The sequence below is a fragment of the Gadus macrocephalus genome, chromosome 2 (assembly GCF_031168955.1).
Source record: "Gadus macrocephalus chromosome 2, ASM3116895v1".
Classification (NCBI taxonomy): domain Eukaryota; kingdom Metazoa; phylum Chordata; class Actinopteri; order Gadiformes; family Gadidae; genus Gadus; species Gadus macrocephalus.
In genome coordinates, this window is record NC_082383.1 from 14,063,680 (window position 1) to 14,087,935 (window position 24,256).

The window sequence follows — 24,256 nt, forward strand, 5'->3', positions numbered from 1 at the left end:
GGGGGGGTCCAAAATCGAAAGTAAGGGTGGTCAAGCAAGAACAAAAATTAAAGTGGGGAGGTAGAGACAAAGGATTGTTGGAGGGAGGGGGGCAAGAGAGATGACGGGCTAATATAGTTATCCAATTAGGAACCCCCACTTTTAATGAGCTAACTGCAGTGGGTGACCCTAGCACTCATTCATTCATTCAAGGGAAATCCTTTGCATGCTGTTCAGAGCCCTACACGACCGATAGCCATAATTCAGTTCTCAGAAGAATTGCTTAGCTGACTAATTAAATAGTGAATGCTAAATGCAATGTTGTTATGTTATGTTAGAGTTGCAGGTAATGCTGGTAACATGTATTTTATATGACATTCTCAGAATGACATGTTTCAAAGAAAGCAGTTGACTGTTTAGTTCATGCCAATAACAGCCTTTAGTTCAGCCAAGGTCAAGTCACCAGTGAAGTGCTCTGCTGCGTAGAGGTCCTTTAGAAAATCAATACTTGGGTTTCTTTAGACATTTTAAATCATTGTTCTAACACTTCATGCCATTAGAACAATAATAGGCTTTATCGGCGGATTGGAGTGTAAAAAGTACATAATAACAATAATAATACAAATTGTAACATGATATGGTATTTGTATAATTATGATTATTAATAATACATTATAATCATCATCATCCTCATTATCATGACAATCATTTTGTTGTGCTGCTCAAGAAATGATGGATGCTCAAACGGTATGCCTAATAAACAGTGCATAACGTTCATATAGGTCAACCTATTGCAGTTCAATAAACTAGGTTCAATGACGTAATAATAGTCGCTCTTGACAGGACTAGACCGATTACGTATGTTATAAGAGCCATAGGTAACATGAGAAGATGTATCATGCATTTGACCTTAAGGTTGGATTATAATCTCATTTATTGCCAATTATTTCCCGTGTTGAGAAAGCTATTCTCCATTCAATCACTTCAGATGTAGATGAGTAAGTAAAAAAATCAATATTGCACAAATAATTGTGAGAGAGAGTTGCCAAAGGTTGCCTATGTTTACACAAAACATTACAGAGCCTTGCAGCAAAAACAATGGAAGATGGACCAACAAGAACCATTTTGGATAAGGGATGGAGAAAGTATTAGGATATGAATGAATGCTGGCACCAATATATGTGGGGTTAGTGTTTATAAATATCTGACCTGCATGTAGTCCATTAGGACCTTAACGCCTCCAACTATTACCCCCCTGGATAATTCATTTTACACTCCTACAGGATTCAGGATAGGCCTATATGTTGATGATTCCTAATTTATATCAAATTGGGAAATGACGGTTAATTCATAACAGCTGCATTGCTTTACTCTGATACAAAAAAAGCTTAAACAACATATATAATTTCGTTAACAATTTATAAATTAGAATATAGGTATTGACAATTGTAGGACTACACGGGGCTAGATAAGCTATAAGGCATTTGTCTGAAAGGTTGGTCATAAATGGTGTTATGCAACATTTGTCGACAACAACGAAGAATAAACAGTTTTTTAATGAAAATACATGCGATCCATATGCAGCTGGAAACGTCGACGCCTGCGATAAATGCATTAGTATGATTCATGAATGTAAACCTTCTCTATTGCTATATCAGTTGTTGTGCTTGGCTAAAAGAAAACGACAAGTGGCTATTCATCACCTCATAAAATGATCTCAGAAGGTTATTTTTCCCGAGATCAACCGAGACTCGAGGTACCAAAAATGTCTCGGTGGCTAGGACACTAGAGCTGCACCAACTGTGGATGTTTGATTTATTCGATTATTTTTTTTGCACTAACATGCACCGCGCAGGAGCAAAATGGACGTAAACAAGTGATGTATGAACTTGGAATTAAAGCTAAATTGACTAATTGATCTGTTAAAATACTCGAAAGAATAAGATGTTTCATGGCTGCTGAAATTGTATTCTGCGCATGATGACGCGCCAAAGCACGTCTGTCCCCGCTTAGCGGCCAGGCTTGCAGGAAGTATGTTGAATCGGTGGAAAAAAGAGCGAAGGACTCAAGTCGATTGTTGATTTGGAAAAACAACCATGTCTAATCGATGAACTCAGACAATCTGTTTTTCCCAAATTTTGCATCGTTCACACTGTGGGCACAAAGGCCAACTGAGGGGTAAGTCGAAGGCGCTAAACGTCTAAAATGAGATTTTCCATCCATGGGCCGTAGCATATTTGTCGAGATCTTTGTGTCGGTCCAGGCTAGCCCGGGGTTGCTACAGCTAGCTAGGCTAACTGGCAATGCTATGTGTATTTGCCGTTCAGTCAATTGTTAAAATTATTCCAGGTTCATTTGTCTGTTGATTAAAACAAAAATGGACACTTCTTTTCATGCAAATGGAACAATTGTTGCATTTAAGTCGGACTATATTGCAGTTATATTACATATGGAACTTCCGTTTTCCTCACTTTTTACCATCGTGGGGGGTGCTAGCTGGCTATGTGCTAAGACGGCCGCATAGCCTGCAAGTTTGCGTTTATACCCGATGACCACAAAATGTATTATTGGAAAGTGATTCAGTCGACAGAGGGTTACTCATTCTCGTGATTGCAAGATATTACTCATCCGTCAAATATCCTCCGCCCACCCGACCCATGAGTCCAGCTAGCATACAATGTTTGCATAGATAAAAACTAACATTGTAGGCTAACGCGTTAGCCGGTTGGTTAGCATGGGAAAATGGCTTGCTGTTCGAAAGCCATTTTCCGATGAAAATGGGGTCTCAGTGAAAGTGGGTTGAGGTCTTCGGATATTATCGCTTCACTGCGTAGCGCCGTGAACGCCATTCAAATATTACAATGAGGGAAGCTTGTTTTATACAAAATGGGTAGAACTAGGATTAGTTCATGGACGGTCGCGACTATGCAGTTGTTGGAAATTATGGGAGTGGGCGAAGGAAATGTCGGCGGTAAAGATGCCCCGCTTTTGTCCTGGCAAATACATGCTGGGCTGAACCCGGCATAGAAAAGACGGTCCAAGGTCAGAAGCTTTGTTTTTATTTACTTCGTCCTGGCAAAAACAGCGATTACCATCGAAAAATATATAGCCTAGGTCAATTTGGATCAATTTGTTCGATTTGATTTCTTGTTGTTTGAGCCGGAGAGTGCTTACACTCGCATCAAAACAACGCATGTGTAAACAGAAACAGGACCGGTTTATTTTAACAGGGAATGGAATGCTGATGATTAGAGCCTAGTTTTGAATAATCACAATTCAATAGCAATGTAGCTAAGTAATTGTGGTTTTCAGTTAATTGAAATACAATCGAGAAAGCCTTGTTTAATTCTAACCTTTTTACATTATCTTGAAGAAATACGGATAAAAGTTGAGCCGGTTTTGTGTTGATTGTATTTGTAGAGCTCGTTTAGATTGGTTTTTGAATGAAACGTTTGGCTAGGCCAAACACCTGAAGTCGATGCATTTGCTCCAGTCATTATATTAACTTGCATACTTTATGCTGAACTGATGCATTGAAATGTGTTTTCTGTCGATTCTATATTATGTTTCAATTGTTTTGTTTTTAAATGGATCTTTAGTAGTACCAGTTAGAATCTAAATTGACTACATGGCTAACTGCATTTTTTAATTGGTTAAAACAATACCATTCAATACCACGCCAACCATACAATAAACAATACTATTGCTGGGGTGGAGGTTGCTGTTTGTCTTTTCACTTTCTCTGGTAATTACAAAAAGGGTTTTCTCTGAAGCAGTTCTGGGCAAATATCGTGCTTTGTACAAGCCAGCAAAAAACGGTACAAGCCCCTTAATGTAAATGTACAAAGACTGCTTCAATGATTGACTTATTCATAATGTGTTAATGATAAATCTCATGGCTTACACTATTCAAACTTTGTTTGTAGTATATTGGCGGGGACGTTTCATTTGGCTGGATGTTTGTGGCCTTGACTTGGTTGGTAGACAGAGGAACTTTTAGAAAACGTCTTCTGTGACCTGAACAGCATTTAACCAGACAAGTTGGGGGGACTCTGCCTGGGATCCATTCATTTGGAGTTGATAGACTTTCTTTCCGCTAAAGCGCCCTGATAGTGCTTCAAAAACGGGGGGAAAAACAGACTACCTCCAGAATAACTTCACGGTCTGTGGACCTAATAGACCTTATAGGCTGTAGTGTTTGGTCATACATGTTTTGCCGCACGTAATCAAGTGAGACGTTAGCCAGGCCTGTCGTTTCAGCATCTTCAGACACGTCGTTTAAACTATTTACAGCTTTCTGGATACTAAGCCTGCCTCCTGGTCTGAGTGGCTGGTATTTTCGTATTTTATGTCTGAGTCTCGTTATGAGTGCAGTGCAGGGAGTTTGTATTAAGGGTAATGAGTGAAGTGGTTTAGAAGTCGATATCGGAAGGCTCCTGCTCGCTTGACTGGTAAAAGTAACCTGTTGAATTCGTCACTGCAAAAGTAGAAGAAACGGTGTAGAGATATGGAAATCAGGTTATTATTCTTGATGAATAGAGACAGAAGACATGGTTTCCCCCTATCAATCTGGCACCTATTTACCCATATTGAAATGTGTCTTCGGGGGAGAGGAAAAAACATCTTGGCATTCTCCAGGCCCAGTGCCAACGTTCCAGAGGGCAAAATGTGTTTGAATGCAGAAAAGGTGTCTCCATGGCAGGCTGTGTGGGTTCTCCCAGTCTGGGGTGGAAGATTTTGGTGTATACAGGGCCAGAGTTCGTAAAAGATAATTCCTGTAACTGTATGTGGAGGTTACAGCATAGCATATATGTATTAGGGAAATACTATTTAGATGAAGTCCGAGTTCATTTTCTAAGGTCGAATAAGGGTGATTTGCTTGAATTAACCACAGTGGTGAGAAGTGATTTTAAGTACTATGACTCTTAACCTCTAAGAATTGTTGCTTAACCCTTCCTGGCTTATTCATTCATTCATTCTGCCTACATATTAAATATATTTGGTTTTCTATGATTCCTCATTATTCCGAAACAACCATTAATTGATTCATGCCTAATGACATGAACAATGTTGTGGTGTAATGATAGGCTGACGGGCTTCACCCCTGTCTTCTGCCTAGTGTGTGTTTGTGCGTTGTTTATTTTCTGTCCTAAAGCCAGTGTTTGGTCCATACACAATATGTGGCTGTCGGCCATTCCTCCCCCTCTCGCCTCCCCCTCCCCCTCTCCTACCTGCCAGGCTGCAGCACATCAAGGCCTGTTGGCTCTGTCTGCACGCGCACGTGTGCACGTGTCTGAGTGTGCGCGTGCGCAAGCTCTCCTCTCTCTCTCCTCTCTGCATCTAGCTCACTCCCCCAGCCCCTCCATTTTCTATCCCGCCAATCAAAACCTCTCCCACACCTTTTTTTTTTTTCTCTCTCTTTCCTCTCTGGCCTTGCTTTGAGCTGCTGGTGAATATTTTTTCCCTCCTTTTTTCACACACTTCGCAAATTTAGGCTGTCTGTAAAACACTGTTTTTCTCCTCTCTCATTCCTTCTCACACTATCCCCTTTCTCTCTATCTCTCTCTCTCACTTACACTATCCCTCTCTCAATGTCTATAATCACACTATCCCTCTATTCCTCTCTGTTGCTCGAACGGTCCGAGAGAGTATACCTGTATTATTAGTGTTTGTGCGGTGAGGATCATTAATCTGACATATTAGTTAACTGAGGTCATCTAACGTGGACAAGGATTGCTAATTTTGATAGCTTTTTGTTGAGGAATAGAAAACCCTTCAGCCCTCCTTTGCAGTGCAGCTCTAGCCCACAGCACAGCCCACTCCATCAGTTTAGGAATTTTCTGAAACAGGATGACATTTTAAATGAATATCTGCTTCTGTTCCATGTCAGCATGCTCTGAACTTTTGACTATATCTTGTATACACTTTACCTGTAATCTGTACAGTAGTGATTAGCTGCTTTAACTGACCAGCATCTTTCCTGTAGAAGTAAACTCGGGTTGTAAAGTCACTCCTAATCTGATAAATTAGGCATGTCAAAGACTGATGGAGGGGTGCAGTGTGCCACTATTAGAACCTGTAGCAAGCTATAGACATATTAAGGCATATTAGCAAGGCGTCAACCTTTAAAGAAAGGGCCAATGGCAGATAAACTGGCATGGCAGCCATTTGAAAACTAGGTTTAAATCTCTTTAGAACAGCTACACCTGGCAGATGTTTATTTCAGTTATCTCTACCAAAAGCACTAGCCTAGACTCGACTTGATTGTAAAAGCTGAAATATGCTTGTGGGAAAATTATTATAACTATCAATGTACTCAAACCCATGAGTTCATCTATTAAGAAGTGCAACCACCAATTGGTATTTTTTGATTTGAACCACATTTACCTTGAATCCACATGTATTGTTTATAAATTGATAAGCAGCTATGTGATACCTGCATTACATTAAAACTGGTGATGTCATGGTAAAAAAAAACATGTTGCTTATTCACACAAACCGTCTCCAATGGACAAAGTACAGTTCACCACTCAAGTGTTACTCAAGTTTATTTTGTAACCAATCCTAACCCTGTTTATTGGATTACATTTGGCCAATTAATGGTGGTCTTCGTAGACTGTTAATCAGATTTGGAGCTCGTTCATTAGCACTACACATTTATATTCATGAATCGTCCTGCAATGTCTCGGCTAGAGATTCCCTCACATTCAGGATGTTGGAGGGCAGTAATAAAGTCTGAGTAGAAGTACGCACACGGCATCTCAGAATTCTATTTTGTCTTCTAAATTCACCAGCCAAAATAAACAGGTTTGAAGGTGTTGCGTCAAATGTCCAATGACCTAGAGACGAGAGTGACCAACACATGGTCAAACTATTTATAATTAAACTGGGAATTATAGACATGCCCATCACATTCACAATAATCTATAAGCACTAGATATCTATATACATTTAAGTTAGTTGCAAATGGGTCAGGAAAGTGTTGTGAGGGACCACTAACCATCAACATATGCAACATCTACTCGTTTATGCTATACAATCTTGATGTGCTGTGAGGTTGCTTGGCAAAAAAGTCATTCTAAATGTTTTAATAACCGGTATTAAGATCTGATTGTGCTGGACATTAATTGTCAAGTTGTTCAGCGTGGGATTACTCGTTATGTATATTTGTGGGCTTTGAGATGAGACATTTTATTTAAATAGAGCAGATTCATTATGTACACACAATTCCTGCTGGTTGTATGCATGGTCGCATCCAGATCCTGGTGATTTACCCTGGATGAGCGGGTATAGCGTTCAGAATATTAACCCATTGTGAGAAGAAATGTAGGGCTGTGAAGTTGCCTTCCCCCTGCGTCTTGCAGTCACGTGGTGGCAGGAACAAACACAGTATGTCAATATTGAGCCACCAGCTTAGGAGCCACAAGCCCTAAAAATCCAAGAGCGGGAGGGTTCAGAGCATAGGGTAGCTCAAGAAATGGCATGATAGGAGAATCCAGAATATAATGTATATATTTTTTAATCTGCAATCTTTTCCAAAAGGCAATGTCCACAGCGCTGTTCCATGTGTCAATGTTTAGACGTTTAGCAGATTTGCATTGCATTTTAACAATATTATTGCATACATATTTATTTGATAGCGTTGCTTGAGGATGTTGAAGATTAAAAAATGAATACTAATAGTCGAACAGTGAATATGTTAATATAAGGGCTAAACGTGTTTCTCTCAAATTCAACAGTTGGAGGTTTTCAAGTATAAACAACTGCCTAACTAAGCTGTTTGACCATTAATGGGGGATGGGCAGTAACACATCTGGCCCTTTGTCGCTGCTGTAGTGGATAGGGGGGGGGATCTCGCCGCTCTCTTTACACTATAGACAAAGGTGTGGCCCTCTAGGCTAGGTAAACATAGCCACAGCTTTCATTGTGAGCTGGAGTATTCTTACGGTCTAGGTATGAGGACAATCTGATGCTTCAATTACAAAATGTACATTTTTAACAGCTAAATATTCAACAAAGCTGATGGGTTTAATGTGTCGTTCGATTAAGCAATGTAACTTAAAGAAATTCTCATTACTTAAAGCAGTGCTTTTTCCCCCCTTTATTGCAGTGTTACCTCATTGGCCGCTGTGACCCCAGGCCCACCTCCTGCTTGCCAGGAAGGGCCTTGATTGGCTGAACCTGTACCCAGCTTCTGGGGAGAACATGGCTGCCACCACCCACTGCTAAACAGCTAAGCCACAGTCTTCTTCCCCCCCCCCTCCCCCCACCTCTTCCTCATCACTGTTCATAACTGCATTGTGAACTGTGATTCTCCCTTCAAATTTGAATTACAGTACTATGGCAATGCATGATATGAGCCGTGCAAAGGGTTTCCCCTGTAAAGAGTGTGATATGGTCTGCCCGAGTACACCTAGTCTACTAGAACATATGAAAGCACATTATCAGCAGGAAGAGACCGGACGTTTTGAGTGTGAGCAGTGTGGCAGAATTTACAAGCACGCAGGAAGTTTAGCCCATCACAAGAAATCTCACGAAGTAGGTTCATTTCAGTGCCCCGTTTGTACCCGTACTTTACCCAACGCAGTAGCTTTGAAAAACCACTTACGCATCCATACATTGTCCCCTAGTAGTGCGCAGACAGAAGAAGAGAGTGAGGAGGTAGTCGAAGACGGCGGCCACGACGAGAGGGACTACAGCCTTGCCCAGGACCTCTCCGAAAACTTTGGGCGTACTCATTTGAACAACAGTGGCATAACCCATAGTGTCCTGCAAAGCCACGAGGCAGAGGAACACGGAAAAAAAGGCTCCCCGGGATCTGACGACGCCTGGGACAGGCCCTTTAAGTGTGATCAGTGTGACAGAACCTACCGCCACCACGGTAGCCTGGTGAACCACAAGAAGTGTCACCAGCAAGGAACTTTTAAGTGCTCTGTGTGTTTCAAGCAATTCAGCAACCTGGCGGCGCTAAACGGCCACGAGCGTACCCACTCCAAGTTCAAGACTCCCGGGGCATCCATGGTGAGCAGCAGTAGCAGCCTCCATAGCTCGGAGCGAGGCAGCAGCAACCAGTCGTCCCAGAACGACGACGGGGGTTCCTGCTTTTGCCACCTGTGCCAAGTTACACTGCCAAACAAGGCAGACTTCCAGGAGCATATCCTGCTGCACAACGCAGCCTCGTCCTCCCTTGGCCTCTCTCGCAGCTTCCCCGGCATCATGCCCCACAACCTGAGTGCAGTCCGCTCCCCGGCATACACCCCGGCCCTGGGTGACCCACTGCCCCTGCCGCCGCTGCCAAGTGAGAAAAGGGGCCCGTATGATCCAATCATGGGTCCTCCTGTCAACAATCCCATCTATACTTGTGCATATTGTGGCGCAGGCCATCCAGATCTCGAGAGTCTGAAGGTCCACTACTTGACCCATGACCCCCATCCCGGTGCTCACAGTCAGGAGAGCGCCATCCTTAACTCAGATGGGATGAGCTCAGGGTCCCAAGGCTCAGTATCATCGCCATCCGGTGGACGAGTGCCACAAGCCAACTCCCCAGATGATGGAGAACGCCGGTTTAAGTGTGGCGAGTGCGGTAAAAGCTACCGCCACGCCGGGAGTCTGGTGAACCACAAGCGATCTCACCAGACAGGCCATTACCAGTGCACCATCTGCTGTAAGCAGTACCCTCACCTAGCGGCTCTGCACAGCCATCTACGTAGCCACAAGGGCCGCCCCTCCAACCAGCCCCTGAACAATGACAGCAATGATTGGCTGTCTTCAGAGCCACTGACCTTAGATTCTCAGAATAGCTATGTCCAAGAGGGTAGTGGTGCCACTACTCCGATCTCACTACCTGGCAATCTAGGTGACGCTGCCCACTTTGTACCAGATGGAGGTCACAGCAGCGGACTCGACTCTTTAGAGTTCCATGACCGCTTTGATGGAGGTTCCTTGTCCCAAAGCAACTCAGCACACCGCCAGGCAGACCGGCATATGTGCGCAGATTGTGGCGAGATGTATGGCGACATATCAGGCATCAAGTCCCACATGTGCCCCCGGCGTGGCCAGCAGCAGCAACCGCAGGGCAACATGTCCAATGGCTTCATGGGAAACATGAACTATCACAGCCCCGGTGGGACATCTCTGCCCTCCGGAGGCTCAAGTAGCATGAAGGAGGGCAGCAGCCAGCGCCAGTACTCGCAGAGTGGAGGTAAAAGGATGGGAAACAATGACAAAGAGGAAGACGACGGGGAGGTATACCAGTGCTCTGTGTGCGGCAACCATTACGCCAGCCTCAGAGCCCTCCGGAGCCATCTCCGCAGCCACGCCAACAATCCAACCACACCCGGGCCGTCCAACTTGGAACAAGAATGGAGGATGATCTGCTCCACCTGTGGCCAGAGTTTCTCTAGGAAGCAAGACCTTTTGAATCACCAGCTTATCCATGGGCCCCAGACCGCAGAACGCCAGTCCCAGCCAAATGTGAGCACCGCTGCCAACGGCAATGACAAGATGGATGGTCGCAATCACATTTGCGTGGACTGCGGAATGTTTTTTGCCGACCGCCACCACCTGATTACTCACCTTTGCCCTGGCAAGAACCGATCAGGGAACCTGAGCAAGCAGGGCCTGAACGGAGCCAAAAGGATGTCTGGAGGAGAGGGAGTCAGTGGAGGGGTTGCTGGCGGCAGCGGAGATGTTGGAGGAGATGGCCGGAGGTCGATGGGAGAACAAGGCGACAGGCCCCATAAATGTGACCAGTGTGGCCGAGGTTACAGGCACCCATGCTCTCTCCTCAACCACAAGAAATCCCACAAGACTGGAGTGTTCCGCTGCCTGGTGTGCCAGAAGCGCTACTACAATCTGCTGGCACTCAAGAATCACCAAAGGACCCACTTTGACTTGAAGAGGTACGTTCTTGTTTCTCCCTAGCATTCAGCATTTATTCTGCCTTGAAAATGTTAGACGGAGACATTATACAATTTAATATTCAGAATGATGACTCCACTGTATTTTATAATGTAATTAGTACAGTGGTATAACTCGCCTTTAAGTTTACAAAGTTATAAATGTACTTTCTAAAACATACCTTTTGACCAAGGGACTGGAAGGTTTGTGGTTAATCTGAGGCTTGTTTATGGCTTATACTCAAAATATTATTGAATGCATTATACTTTGATGTGGTTTCCTAATTTTTCTTATCTCTGCCTCTTGCTTGCTGCAGGCACAAGTGTGAGGAATGTGGTAAGGCTTTCAAGATCCAAAAGCAACTTATCAACCACCTGCGTCTCCATGAAGAGCATCGGGCCAAGGGCCTGATCCGCACTGGCCCCAATGGGTCCCGCTTCCAGCAAGCTGGAACATCCCAAATGCAGAGTATGAGAGGCGAGTCCTCCAAGAGCCACGGAATGGGGGTAAAATATGCCAATGCCCAGCAAGGCTTCAAGAAACCCTACTCCTCAGCAGGAACATCTAGGCCCCAGAAATTTGATCAGTCTGAGGGAGGGCGCCGTCCCTTTGCCTGTGACGAGTGTGGTAAGACATACCGCCATGCAGGTAGTCTGGCCAACCACAAAAACCTCCACAAGATCGGGGAATACCATTGCAATGTCTGCAACTCCACATACCCCAATCGGCTGGCCATGAAAAACCACCTGCGTCTCCACTTCGCCCAGAAGAAGCACAACTGCCAGGAGTGTGGCAAGGGCTTCCGCACTCAGAAACAGCTTGCCACCCACAACACCGCAGGCCTCTGCAAGGGGCCCCAGGGTCCGGGAGTCCAGATGGATTTTGAGTGTGATGGCTGCTGCGAAGGTTACGCAACAGCCGACGAGCTAGCGGCCCACGACTGCCCGGCCCAACACCTGCCTTCCTCCTCCGCCTCCGTCAACAGCTCCAACCTCAGCTTGGAGGGCCGAAGTGTGGACCTTGACTCTGACGAGAGGCCCTACGCCTGTGACCTGTGCAGCTGCGCCTACAAGCATGCCAGCTCCCTGCTGAACCACAAGCACACCCACAAGACGGGCGACTTCCGTTGCAACTTCTGCGACAAGCCGTACACAAACTACATGGCCCTGCGCAACCACATGCGCATCCACACGCAGCGGAAAAAGCACATCTGCCACACGTGCGGCAAAGCCTTCCGGCTGGCCAGATTCCTCCGCAACCACCAGAAGGTCCACGAGGAGGGTGCCACACCCTTTGGTTGTCCGAGCTGTGGGAAGAGTTTCCAGGGGAGATCGGGCCTGGCTAGGCACCGCTGCGGGGACAACCAGGTAGGCATGGAAGGCAGGAGGAAGGCCGCTGCACCCGCAGGAGAGGGCGAAGAGTGTCGGTACACGTGAGTTCTCGTCAGTTGTTTGTGATTCTCCGAACTTGAAAGCAAAAAAAAATAGTGAAGATCAATTTAGGTCTGTACATGTCTATTACAGGTATATGATCTCCAATCCGGCTTCCTTGGGACCATACGCGTGCCGGAATTCGGATTTTTCTGAAGTTTGGACAAATTGAATTAGTGGAGAGACCAGATAAGTCAACCCTGTTTGCTTTCAGTGAGAATATATCACACATTTAGTTTTTTTTTTCCTAGGTTATCTACAATCAAACATTTTCTATATTTAGATGTATAACTTTTCACTATTTGACACCAACATTAAGTTAAGTTGCACATTAAGTAAAAGTAATGTTTTCTGTGTTCCCTGTACTTGTTATGAATTTGATTGTAGTGTTTTGTTTGTGATTGACTGTTGTCCTTTTCGTAGCTTTATTTTAATGGCCAGATATTAGAACAGAGACTGTATTAGGGCCAAATTATGTGTCTGAGCTTTTGGCAATTGTGATTTTGACCTAAATGAAAGGAATGGAAGGGAAGTATTTTGAGCTAGCTGCACTGCACATGATTAGGTGAAGATAATCCTCTTGGTTTCCAGATAGCAATTGATGAGTATTATTGTACTTCCCACTATATGGCCACTGTTAGTGTTTCTAATGGGATTTCCTTGTATCGTTACGTTGTCAAATTTGGCATTCACCGAAAAGCAGGCTGTGACTGATGTTTTGGATTGTTGTACTCAACATGGTGGTTTCAGCTGTGAACAAAGTTTGCGTCCATTTGTGCAGTGCAGGAAGCAATAGATGCCTCCCAAATTCCAACGTCTGTCCATAGCGTCTTTCCTGCACTTCCCCTCCCACCCACCAGTATTCTTTCCTTGTCTAGTAACTAGCGTTAAAATGGTACACCACTTTTAGTAGTCTTCTTGATGGTTTTAAAGCCGGATTTCAGATCATATACCTGTATGTTTGTATGTATGTATGAGATGTAGATACTTTTTTTTTTGTTAATATATAGATCTAGAAAATTTATGTTCTTATATTAACTACAACCTAATATATACTAACAAAGTGGTAACCAGTAATAAACCGTAACCCAACTTTAGATTGGTGACATCAAAGCATCCAGGATCAGTTTCTAATCTCTCCTTTCTCCCCTTCCCCCCAACCCTTGTTCCTCGTCTTTCTGCATCTTCCTCCCCCTTTCCTAAATCCTTGTTCCTTTCTCCTCTGGCGTTTTCCTCTTCTGTCCCTGCACAGATGTGATCAGTGCGGCCGCTCCTACCGTCATGCCAGCTCCCTCCTCAACCACAAGAACACCCACACCGTCGGAATTTACCACTGCGCCGTCTGCCTCAAGACTTACTCCAATCTGCTCGCCCTGAAGAACCACCGCCGCATCCACTCCGAGACCCGTCGCCACCGCTGCCACGACTGTGGCAAAGCCTTCCGCGTCTCTTCCCAGCTCTACAACCACCGCCGTGTCCACCAGAAGCAGCGGGAGCTCACCTGCCGCTCCTGCCAGCGCTCCTTCCCCACGCAAGCCAGCTTCCGGCTCCACATGGAGATCAGCCACGGACAGGCCCCTCAGCCCCGCCAGCCCAGATCCCAGCAGCCCCGGCCGGGAGGCTCCCAGGAGCTGGGCTGGGGCTCGGGCCTGGACCACACTCTGATGCAGGCGCAGGGCCTCAACCCCCACGGTATGAACAAGGCTCGTGGTCGCGGCGGTCACGGCGGGGTCATAAAGTCGCATGTTTGTGACCAGTGCGGGCGCGCCTACCGCCACGCCAGCTCCCTGCTCAACCACAAGAACAGCCACAAGACGGGTACCTACTTCTGCAACTCCTGCCAGAAGGAGTTCCCCAACCTCATGTCCCTGAAGAACCACCGGCGCATCCACACGGAGCCCAAGCGCTACCAGTGCCCCGACTGCGGCAAGTCCTTCCGCGTCTCCACCCAGCTCATCTGCCACCGGAGAATCCACACCAAGGAGAAGCCCTTCTCCTGCCAGCAGTGCGACAAGCGCTTCTCCTCCAGGTCCAACCTGAGGCACCACATGAAGGTTCACTGGAGCGGCTCCACGGCGCCCCCTTCCATGTCCATGGGTGCGCCCAACTTCTTGGGTATGCCCAGCGGCCCCTTTATATAGGCTTTTTTTAGGGCTTGGGGGATATGGGTGGGTCAAGCTAGAGGAATGGCTCGAGAGGGCGGGGCTTAGAGAGGGAACTAATCAAATGCCAAGGTATCTGGAGATGCCAAACAAATGTTGTTGTTCCTCTTGTGTGCTCATCCTGCTCCATTTCCATGTACGGCTGCGGTGTAAGAGTCGGTGTGTCTGAAGGACAGGTTGCATGGCACATAGTCTTGGCCCTGCATGCCACACGCGCAGACACAATGTAGCAGGGGGACAACCCAAAATGGACGCCATTAAACAAGTGGGTGAGAGAAAGGACTCAAAATGGAGGATGCATACAAACACACACACACTCACCTAGATTTGTTTGCTTTACCCGGCCTGTGATCGCGTAGCTGCCTTGTTACTAAATGAACAGGGCTCTAGAACTGCGCTTCTTTGCTTTCTCTTGACAGTAGGGTGGACTGACTGACGGGCAGATAGACTGTAGACGGTTGACGTGTAGTTCATTGACACAACTACATGGACTGATAGCTTCTTCTACATCTGCCTTTAGTCCCTACGATGGGTTGCCCTGTAGAGCCAGAGTTCTTGGATCCTATTTCTAGGAGGATCGGGGAAATGTTCATATTTGGAGGGCACCCCATTAAAGCCTCTTCACCACATCCCTCATTTTGAAACAACAATGTTACACATTGATGTGTAATAGGAAAAAGGAAAAAAATGAGACGTCAAAGTAATATGCTTCCTGTTCAGTTGACTTGACTAATGGACTGATTGACAGCCAGGTCGGGCAGGTTTGGGACCAGCAAACGACACGGCAACTCCATTGGTCAGATGGATAAAGGGGTGGGCTCTTCACAGGTCTAGAGGAAAAAAATCCCTTAGCAACAGAGGTGTTATATGTCCGTCGCAATCCCATGGAGCTGATATGGCCGTTCGAAACTGCTTTCTCTGCTCTCTCCATGCATTGTTCCACCTCATCCCATACTTGCGATGACTATTGTGAAACTGTTAGGATTTGTTTTGTTATTCTCGATGAAGTCTTCTCGTGGCCTTTTGTCACTGTGTTAAACCATGTTTTGTTTAGAGTGGACGAGTTGTTTCCTTTTTTTTCTTTTGCGGATATATATTGAAACCCGGTCTTCTTTTTTTTTTTTTTTAAGTGTGAGCAATACTTAACCAATGTTGGTGCTGTTGTGAGCATGTGTATATTTGACGGTGACTTTATTTCTTAATTTTATACTTTTTAACCAGTTTTTTCGCGAGTTGGTAACTACTCTGAGACTGAACAGTGTCGGCACACCTGGTCTCTGAGTTTATAACCCTTTTTAATTTGTATGTATGTGTTTTTGTCCGTCTGTGTGTTTGTGTGTGTGTGTTTGGGTCTCTTGCAGTACGAAGATGAGCTTCAAAGCCTTGTAGGTCTCCCTTCTGACCACAGCCTGAATCTCTGATTGGCTGCCTCTTTATGACATCACACTATCTTCTTTGCTCTGCATCTACTCCTCCTGCTCATGTATTCCTTCAAACACTTTCTTCTGGTTAGAACCTGTACTGTACAAAACCACACAGTGGAACCAGCTAAAACTGTATAGTCCATAGGTTGTGGTGACCACACAAAAAAAGGAAGAAAAAAAAAAAAGTATCAAAATGAAAGAAAGTGAGTAAAAACAATTGCAGAAAAATTGTATATTGTTGGGCACCGTGCCTGCGTTATTCTTTTTTGTTTTGTTTTATCCTGTATTGTAAGCGTTCTTCTGACTGTATTATCTACAGAACCTCTTTTATAAAAAGAAAAAAAAAAAGTCGACAGATCATTGTAGTAATGCATTTATTTATTTATATTATGATGGTTATTAACACTTGTATTGGGCGGCGCTAGTCTTTAGGATGTGAGTTTAGAGCTGTGTTGATGTTGAAATCACCCCTAACCCCCCCCCCCCCCCCCCCCACTCTGCTCCCCCTTTGCCACTCACCTCCTCTTCCTCCCCCTTCTGGACATGGAGCCAACCAAGATGGACTCCCAAAATGAACACTTTGCTCGTTCCAAGAATATTGTCTCCTTGTTTTTAAAAGAAATCCTGGGTGTCAACGGAAAGGTTACAATTTTTGGGAGGCGCACGTCAGGCCCTTGCGGTGAACGCAAGCAGGGTCCGTAATCCCCTTGCGTTGCGGGAACGTGGAACCCTAAAAAGCCCTTCACACAACCACGTCCTGCTTCACACACTAGTCAAAGTCGCACTCAAAAGGGACATCCCGGTTACCTTGTTCCGTTTTAATGTTAATCATTTGACGTTTTACAGTAGCCTCTTGTATTTATTAGCTTTTTAGTGTGCGTGTGTGTGAGCGTGTGTGAGAGCCTGATTATGTGTGATGGAGACACGAGTCAGTTTGGACGTTGCAGGAGCACTGGTGCTAGTAGTCGAGACGTTGAGTGACCATTTAAAGTGCTGTAGGAGTCAATATGATCTAGAAACACAGAAATGACTACATTCTCTGAAACTATAACCCCCCCCCCCCCCCCCCCCCCCACCGGAGCAGACACTTTTACGGTCGGCATTTCAAATCGTTTTAAGGAGAGTAAAAAAGGTTTGGTTTTGGAACAAATATAACCGTTTTTGTTTAAAGTTCTAACTTTTTCTTTTGTTTTCATGCATATATATATATGTAATGCTTACTATACACTTTTATAAACTATGTTTTGATAATTCATTTCTTAACAAAAAAAACCTTGTCCATATACTATAACCCTTACTGCTGAGTCCTGAAAATAAATAGATGAAGAAAAAAACAGTGGAGGTTATTGTCTATCTATTTGCTTTTTTATTTGCCTTTTACTTGGTTCAACACATTTAACAGTAGACCCGATGAAAAATATATTTTCAGTTCAAGGAAAATATAATCAAGTAAAACTCACTAGTATCTAAAATGTTATTTGTAAAAGATTAAATCGATGGTATTCAATAGACAGAACTTCCAAATTACACTATTTAAAAGATTAGTACATTTTTTGTGTGTGATATTGAGCCAAACTATGTGTCACAGATAGATGCAGCCAGAAAGCCCCCCTCTTGTACTAGACGGGTCTGCATTCTTTAGGAGGGGTGGGGGTCGTGGTCGCACTATCTTTTTTTTTTTAAGATTTGAAAAGACTGAAGCACACCATACACTAGTAGAAGGTACTCAATTCTCTAAATTGTTAATTATAAGCCGTAAAAGGCTTACTAATGTGGTGCATGACTAGAATAAATGTAATGGCATCATTGTTCATTCTTGGTTTAAATATTTGCCATAGGTAATTTTTCTTGTAGATTGAAACCATACGTGGGATAATGCATTTGAGTTTTAAAGATGAAAGTTGAATTGAGGCGCTATTAGTATTTTATACTTTCTGCCCAATCCTATCAACCATTTGATACAAAAGCTCCTATAATGTATCCTGCTCTCAGCTAGCCCCAGGGGAAAAAGCCTGACAAATTACTGACCGTGTTCCAAATTAAAGAATGCCCCCTTGCTACTTTTTAGAATATTACACAGATATTGTACATTAATCATGTTATTAAACCTTGGAACTAATCTTGACGGTGTTTTTTTTTAAACAGTGATTGTATACTATTGCTGGACAAGAGTGTTGATGGAGCTTATATCAAGAAATATATATTAGGCTATCTGTAAGATTCTGGTCATTCAGACTTTGATTTTAGGCTTATCAAGTGGGTTAATGCTTTTGCTAACTTTATCTTAATGGGACTGTTAAATAATGAACAGTAAGAAGTTGTCTTTGAGAGCTAAGATCAAAACTAAATTCAGCAACATTTAGTCAAATGGCTATCTTTTGATTGATGGCTGGATGTATTTCTGGGGCGATAATTAAACTAAATCATGCAAATCCAAAATGCACCCCAGCAGATGAGGGACAAATCAAGATTTGAGTTACAAGTAAAAGAAACAAGTTAAAATGTGAGGGTTTAGAGATTGAAATAATTCTGTTTAGTAATTTATGTACAGTGTTACCCACTATGCTTGTTGAAATCTTGACGGCTAGCTTTACTTTCCAATGAAATTCCTAAATTGGACAATTGATATGCATCTGACGCGTTTCTTCCTTTCTATTTGCATTTTTTTAATTAATTTTTTACATACGCCTTAATTTGGATTTCAGATGTTGATAAACCTTTCAGTAAAATATTTTTTGTGCACTGCAATTTTGGTCATATTAACTTTGAGTGTTATTTTTTATGTTTGTCGAAATATGTACACAATAAAGGTTTGTATTTGATAAAAAAAAAAAAATGGTATTGTTGCATAATGAAATACTATAAGCTGTATCTTGCCACTGTTAATATTGTTTCTTGTGGTGTAAATACATTTTGTTATTAACGCTGTGTGTTCAAACGTAACTTGACAAATGCTAGCATAGTTTATTTGGTCATTTGGGTTTTCTGGTGAGAGAAAGCTAATTAAAGGTGCTGTAGGTTAGAGTTTAGAGTTGTAAAGGGAGTGGAATGAATAAACTACCCAAGAAAAACCATCCCCCCTCTCTACTTCTTCCCTCTGTATGTTTCTCCACCATCGAGAAAATGTCATCCCCTGAATGTGATTGTCAGTAAATATGTATCCCCGAACCAAAAAGGGAACAGATTCACTGATTGGGCAGAAATTAGCCGGGAGCAGTCTAAAATCAATCATCAACTTGAAAACCGATATTCTTACAGGGTATTTCACTGACAAATAGCTGATGGTTGTCATTGCCATTTCTACCATATTTCACTTGTATTATAACTCATATCGTACCTACAGCATCTTTAAGTATTCTTAACAGGAACCAACTATTGAAAATGGAATGTATGTTACTTAAGGTACCCTCTAATGTTTAGCTCTTGAAATATTACTTTTCTAGAAATATATGTTCATGATCAATCAAATGAAAGTAGAACAACACACTTAGTAGAAGAAACCTAATGTAAGAGAAGACAACCATCCTGTTACAATCAGTTGGCGCCGAGTTGCCTCTCCCTCTCCTAAATCTTGTTTTCCTTCTTTTCTCTTCCTTGTGCCTATGCTTGTTTCCTATTTACTACATACATTCTGTAGCCATTAGAACCAAATTATTTCGCCAGAAAGTAGCTGTTTGCCCACTGACCCTCCCATGTTTCTGTGATTTCATTGTGATGTCAAACCAGAAATGGCAAGATAGAAATTGAAGCTCATTCTACTGTCCTACTACACTTCCTCACTTTTTTAATCTCACTTGGTATTGGAATTATTTTCAACATCAGGACTATCTTTCAAACAGGTGGTCATCTAATGTCCACATTAAAACTGACAACTTTTTTTGATGCAGCCCATTTTCTTCAAGGTCAAATTAGTATTATTTAGCCAGTAACTCGTATTTCCTTTCCCCAGACTTAAGCCCGGTGGGTTCCACAAGCAGCTCCAAGAACTATGTGTGCAACCAGTGCGGACGCGCCTACCGCCACGCCAGCTCCCTGCTCAACCACAAGAACAGCCACAAGACGGGCTCCTACTTCTGCAACTCCTGCCAGAAGGAGTTCCCCAACCTCATGTCCCTGAAGAACCACCGGCGCATCCACACGGAGCCCAAGCGCTACCAGTGCCCCGACTGCGGCAAGTCTTTCCGCGTCTCCACCGCGCTCATCTGCCACCGGAGAATCCACACCAAGGAGAAGCCCTTCTCCTGCCAGCAGTGCGACAAGCGCTTCTCTTCCAGGTCCAACCTGAGGCACCACATGAAGGTTCACTGGAGCGGCTCGCTGCTCTCCAGGGGTTCCTCCTCAGCTTTCCTCACCATTCCATCCCGTCCTTTCCTGTAGATCTACGCCTGCGCCCATGTAGGGCTCACAGCCCTCAACCTTTTTCCTCAGCGGTTGCAGTGGAAACAGTGTTGCTATGAATGGGGCGGAGGGGAGCGCTTTCGCCACCAAGAATAAACACTCGCAAAGAGCCGCAAATGTTTGGCCCCTGGAAATTGGTCTTGTATTCAAAAATTTGCAAAAGGACGTATTTGTGACCTGCAGAAAACCCTTTAAAAACAAGTTAACATCCAGGAAGGAGTGGGCAGGTTTCTAAAAAACATCCACCCATGCATGAACATCTCTAGTCTTCTCAAGGCCCAGCAGAATGTTGGTTAGTCATTGTGAGCTTGGACCCTTAAGATTGCTTGAAAGGTGTTTCCTTTGACAATCATCAGAGGTATTCAACTCTTTCCTCAATTGAGACTGGGATGAGAAAATGACGTTTTGACAATTTTAACAGTTCATAGACATTACAGACCAAAGGAAATTGGCACATTAATCCATCTCATGCCACAAAGACAAGTCAATGTAGCATAAAGTGGATTGAACTGCTGATAGGATGCGCTTGGTCTGCCGGTCTGTACGCCTTGATGTAAAGTCTGTGGGGGAAGGTTGTGCACAGGACAGAATACAGAGTACTTTTTAATGGTATTCTCTGTCACAACTTCCGTAGGCGCCTCTGCTTTTGTACTTCCAAGCAACTAACAAGCAGGCTAAATTGACACAGGCCTCCATGACCTGATACTTGGCACATTACAAGTATACTTGCATTGTTTTGAAGTAAGGACTGTGAACAAAAAATCACATCAAGTACACTTTTCTAAAAGGCTTTACCCTTGGTAAAATGTATCTTGTCTGTGTTGTAAGACAACAGCCAACGGGTTTCAGGGACCTTTCCAGACCTGACAGGACGTGGAGTCAATGACGGCGGGGGGAGCCTTGATCTTTATCCGCCATCTTCTCTTCACTTACAGAGTGCACGGCTTATCACCAGTCGACAACTTGCTAGGGACTTCCTGTAATTTCTCAGTTGAAGTAACTGTCTCAGTACGGGATCATACATGGCCAGAAAAAAGACTGAAGGGTCAACATTGCATCTCTGCCTCATGAAACACTGTTGATGAAACGGGCCAACTTTTCAACAACATTTGTCTGAACTTAAAGTGACAGGTGGAGAACGACTTTTGTGTCTGTCTGTTCTCCTGTCTCTCTCTGTTCTCATGACACTATGTTGTTTGGCTGAGAAGAAACTTGCTCATGCTAAAAGGTCGTTTAAACATTGGGTGTAACCAGTGGCATGCACGCTCTGTGTACCTGTCTTGGTGTGTCTATACGACAATGTTGTCATATAGACACACCAGGTTGGCCAAGTTACATAGTTACAGTCAACATCACAGTGTTATGTCCTTCCTTACACCCTTATGCAACTGCAATGGGGCAGATGCTTTATATTTGTATTCCCCTTTGCCTAAATTGGAATGGTAATTCCATTCAATTGAATTAATAATGTCACACCTTTAGAAATGAACTTACCCAAGTGAAATCCAAATGGCTTCTCTAAACATTTCATCTCTAAGCTTTTTTTGGGGGGGAGCTGTTTTTTTTACAGGATTGTTAATACTCCTAAGTAATATTATATGCAGGAAACCTTTGAGAAGTTATGTTCCTGCAGATGCATGTCCAACGTTTTGTTGTTCATTTGTACGATCTTGGCTATATATAGAGCACCCCTATCTCTCGGAATACCACTGAGGCACTGATCGTGGTTTCAACTACAATTCACAATCCGCTCAACTTCTAACCCAGACTACCCACCCGCCTGGAACACATTTCCATTCTCAGATACGAGACATCGTATGAATCAGTATATTCAGTTTCAGAGTTAGGAAATGGATTCCTAAATGGATATCTAACGACGTTGGGGGATGCGGTTTCATTGAAGTCAGTGTTGAGGTATCAATGACAGAATAACAGGTCTTCAGCTGTTCTCCACTGTATGGTCGTCAAGAAAAAAGTTTATAAATGTGTGTGTGTGTGTGTGTGCATGTGTATGTGTGTGCGTGTGTGTGTTTGGATGCGTGTGTGCGTGCGTTATCTGGCAGCACGAGGCGATACCGTACCGGTTTAAGTGACAGCGTGCCCAAGGCTATTAATAGTGGAGGCGCGCTCTGAGCAACCTTGTTCTCTGGCTCAGATGTTGGCGGTTCTCTTCCAGTCACAAAGCTCATGCTCGGGAGCTCATGACGCTTTGTTGCGAAAAAGAAAATCCCCCCGACATAAAAAAAAATCTAATCAGGTTCTCAAAATGCAACCTGCCTACCAGCAAAACCAGAGATGGTTGGTTTGTTAAATGGTGGTGAATTATACCTTTTTGATTGTCTTTCTCGGTAATTACCTACCTGTATATGTTTATTTTTTTCTCTCTTTCTTTGGGCACATGTATTTTTTGATGCCGTGCCTGATAGTTGAACCTATATAGTAGAACAGGATGTGGTACACAAACAAAAGAGAAGTAGAACCTAAAGATGGTGATTTTATGATGATGTAATCTTTGCTTTAAGCTGATGGTGACATGTTGTTGTGCAGTGGGTTTCAAACTCTGGACACATTGCAAAGTCAAAAATGCTGTATGCTGTTGAAATTATCGTAAAATGAAATTGATACATATAAGCAGCTCAAAAACCCTTTACAAGTGTTTCTTTGAGGTCTAGGTTTTGACAAGGTCAAATTTCGGTTTTGAGACAACGATGAGGGTGTATTCACCATTCACTTGAATGATGCCGTTGTATTTCATAGGATACAGTGTTTTAAGGACTTTGCAACCTGGCCTTATAGGAACAACCATTTGCAGTCTTTTTGAGGCAGCCATTTTGTGTCCTTCTAACCTTGCGTGCTGAGGCCCCTGTTGTCATCTGTTTATTTAGCATGTGAGCATCTCTTCAAACCCCATGGACCTCGATGGTTAGTGACACATACTTTGAATGGCAGCTAGATAATATGATTTGATATTTTGGACTGCAGTAGTTGTTACTCCATAACATCTATCTGAAATGGTTCACACAGGGTGAGCTTATATTGTTTGAAATGTAGCAGATGAAAAAAAACAACAAGCTGTCGTGGACTTTGACTTTTGAGACATTTCTGTTGACTGTAACAGTTCTATTGTGTTAAACCACAATTCCGTTTTTTTCTTTCTCCAGTGAAAGTCAATGGTTCTACAGTCATTCACAATATCTCTGTCCAATTTGTATTTGTGACAAATTTCTGCGTCTCATTCCCAGTAATCCTACAACTCACCTCAGCAGGACACAAAATGGCGAAAGCGAAGGCAACTCCTAGAAGTAGAGCATTAGATATTTTTAGTGCCGTTTGGTTAGATCACGTATATTGTCATTGTACCTCTGTATGACTTTTTATATATGAACTGGCAGATTGTTGTAGGCTTCTGTCATTGATATACACTTATAACGGATGGTGATACTAATAAAGCGTGTGAACAACACAGCGGTCTCCTGATGTCACGGTGGAAACAACCTTCACATTTGATGTGTTTTTGAACTGAAAACCCCCCTGGAGAATAGACCAGGCATTGGGCGGTTAGTTTGTTCAACTGTGTCTTTAGAATGTTTGTGAGTGTAGGCCTACCTTCTTGTTGGTTGGACAAGAGGGCGAAAAGGGTGTAGGAATGTCAGGCTGCTATAGTTAGATCCTTGGGGATCTAACTCTAAGTTACAGAGTTAGATCCCCAAGGACTGAAGCCTAATCTGTATACCCCCATACCTGCTCCTTACCCAGCTTTATGTAATTTAAAGATCTGCTAAATAGTAAGCAATAGTAGGCCTATAGGCCTTTAGTCCTACTATAGTCCTACTATAGGCCTACTATTGTATCGTGATATGCTATATTAATGTTTAGACCCAAGGTGGGTCTAATCCCACCTTGTATGGCGGCCTCATACACAATGAATGCAATATATTAAAGGGGCAGTGTGTATACTTTAGCG

At 43.6% G+C, this 24,256-nt stretch overlaps 1 protein-coding gene across 2 annotated transcripts; it reads left to right on the plus strand.

Moving 5' to 3' along the window:
- The first annotated feature begins 1,811 nt into the window (after window positions 1-1,811).
- si:dkey-89b17.4 (zinc finger protein 646) lies at window positions 1,812-23,755 on the plus strand. Of its 2 annotated transcripts, none has more exons than XM_060042807.1 (5): window positions 1,812-2,157; window positions 8,090-10,880; window positions 11,195-12,310; window positions 13,561-14,423; window positions 19,844-23,755. In XM_060042807.1, the coding sequence occupies exons 2-5, from the start codon at window positions 8,320-8,322 to the stop codon at window positions 20,269-20,271; spliced, it is 4,968 nt and encodes a 1,655-aa protein (XP_059898790.1). In that variant the 5' UTR covers window positions 1,812-2,157; window positions 8,090-8,319; the 3' UTR covers window positions 20,272-23,755. The 2 variants fall into 2 exon arrangements, with proteins under 2 accessions (XP_059898790.1, XP_059898798.1); XM_060042815.1 differs by lacking the exon at window positions 1,812-2,157 and adding an exon at window positions 2,179-3,021.
- Window positions 23,756-24,256: the final 501 nt, after the last annotated feature.

Coding starts and splice junctions, on each gene's coding strand:
- si:dkey-89b17.4 (XM_060042807.1), top strand. CDS start 8,320: ATGGCAATGCATGATATGAGCCGTGCAAAGGGTTTCCCCTGTAAAGAG. Junction 12,311..13,560: donor GGCGAAGAGTGTCGGTACAC/GTGAGTTCTCGT, acceptor GTCCCTGCACAG/ATGTGATCAGTGCGGCCGCT. Junction 14,424..19,843: donor GGGTGCGCCCAACTTCTTGG/GTATGCCCAGCG, acceptor TCCTTTCCCCAG/ACTTAAGCCCGGTGGGTTCC.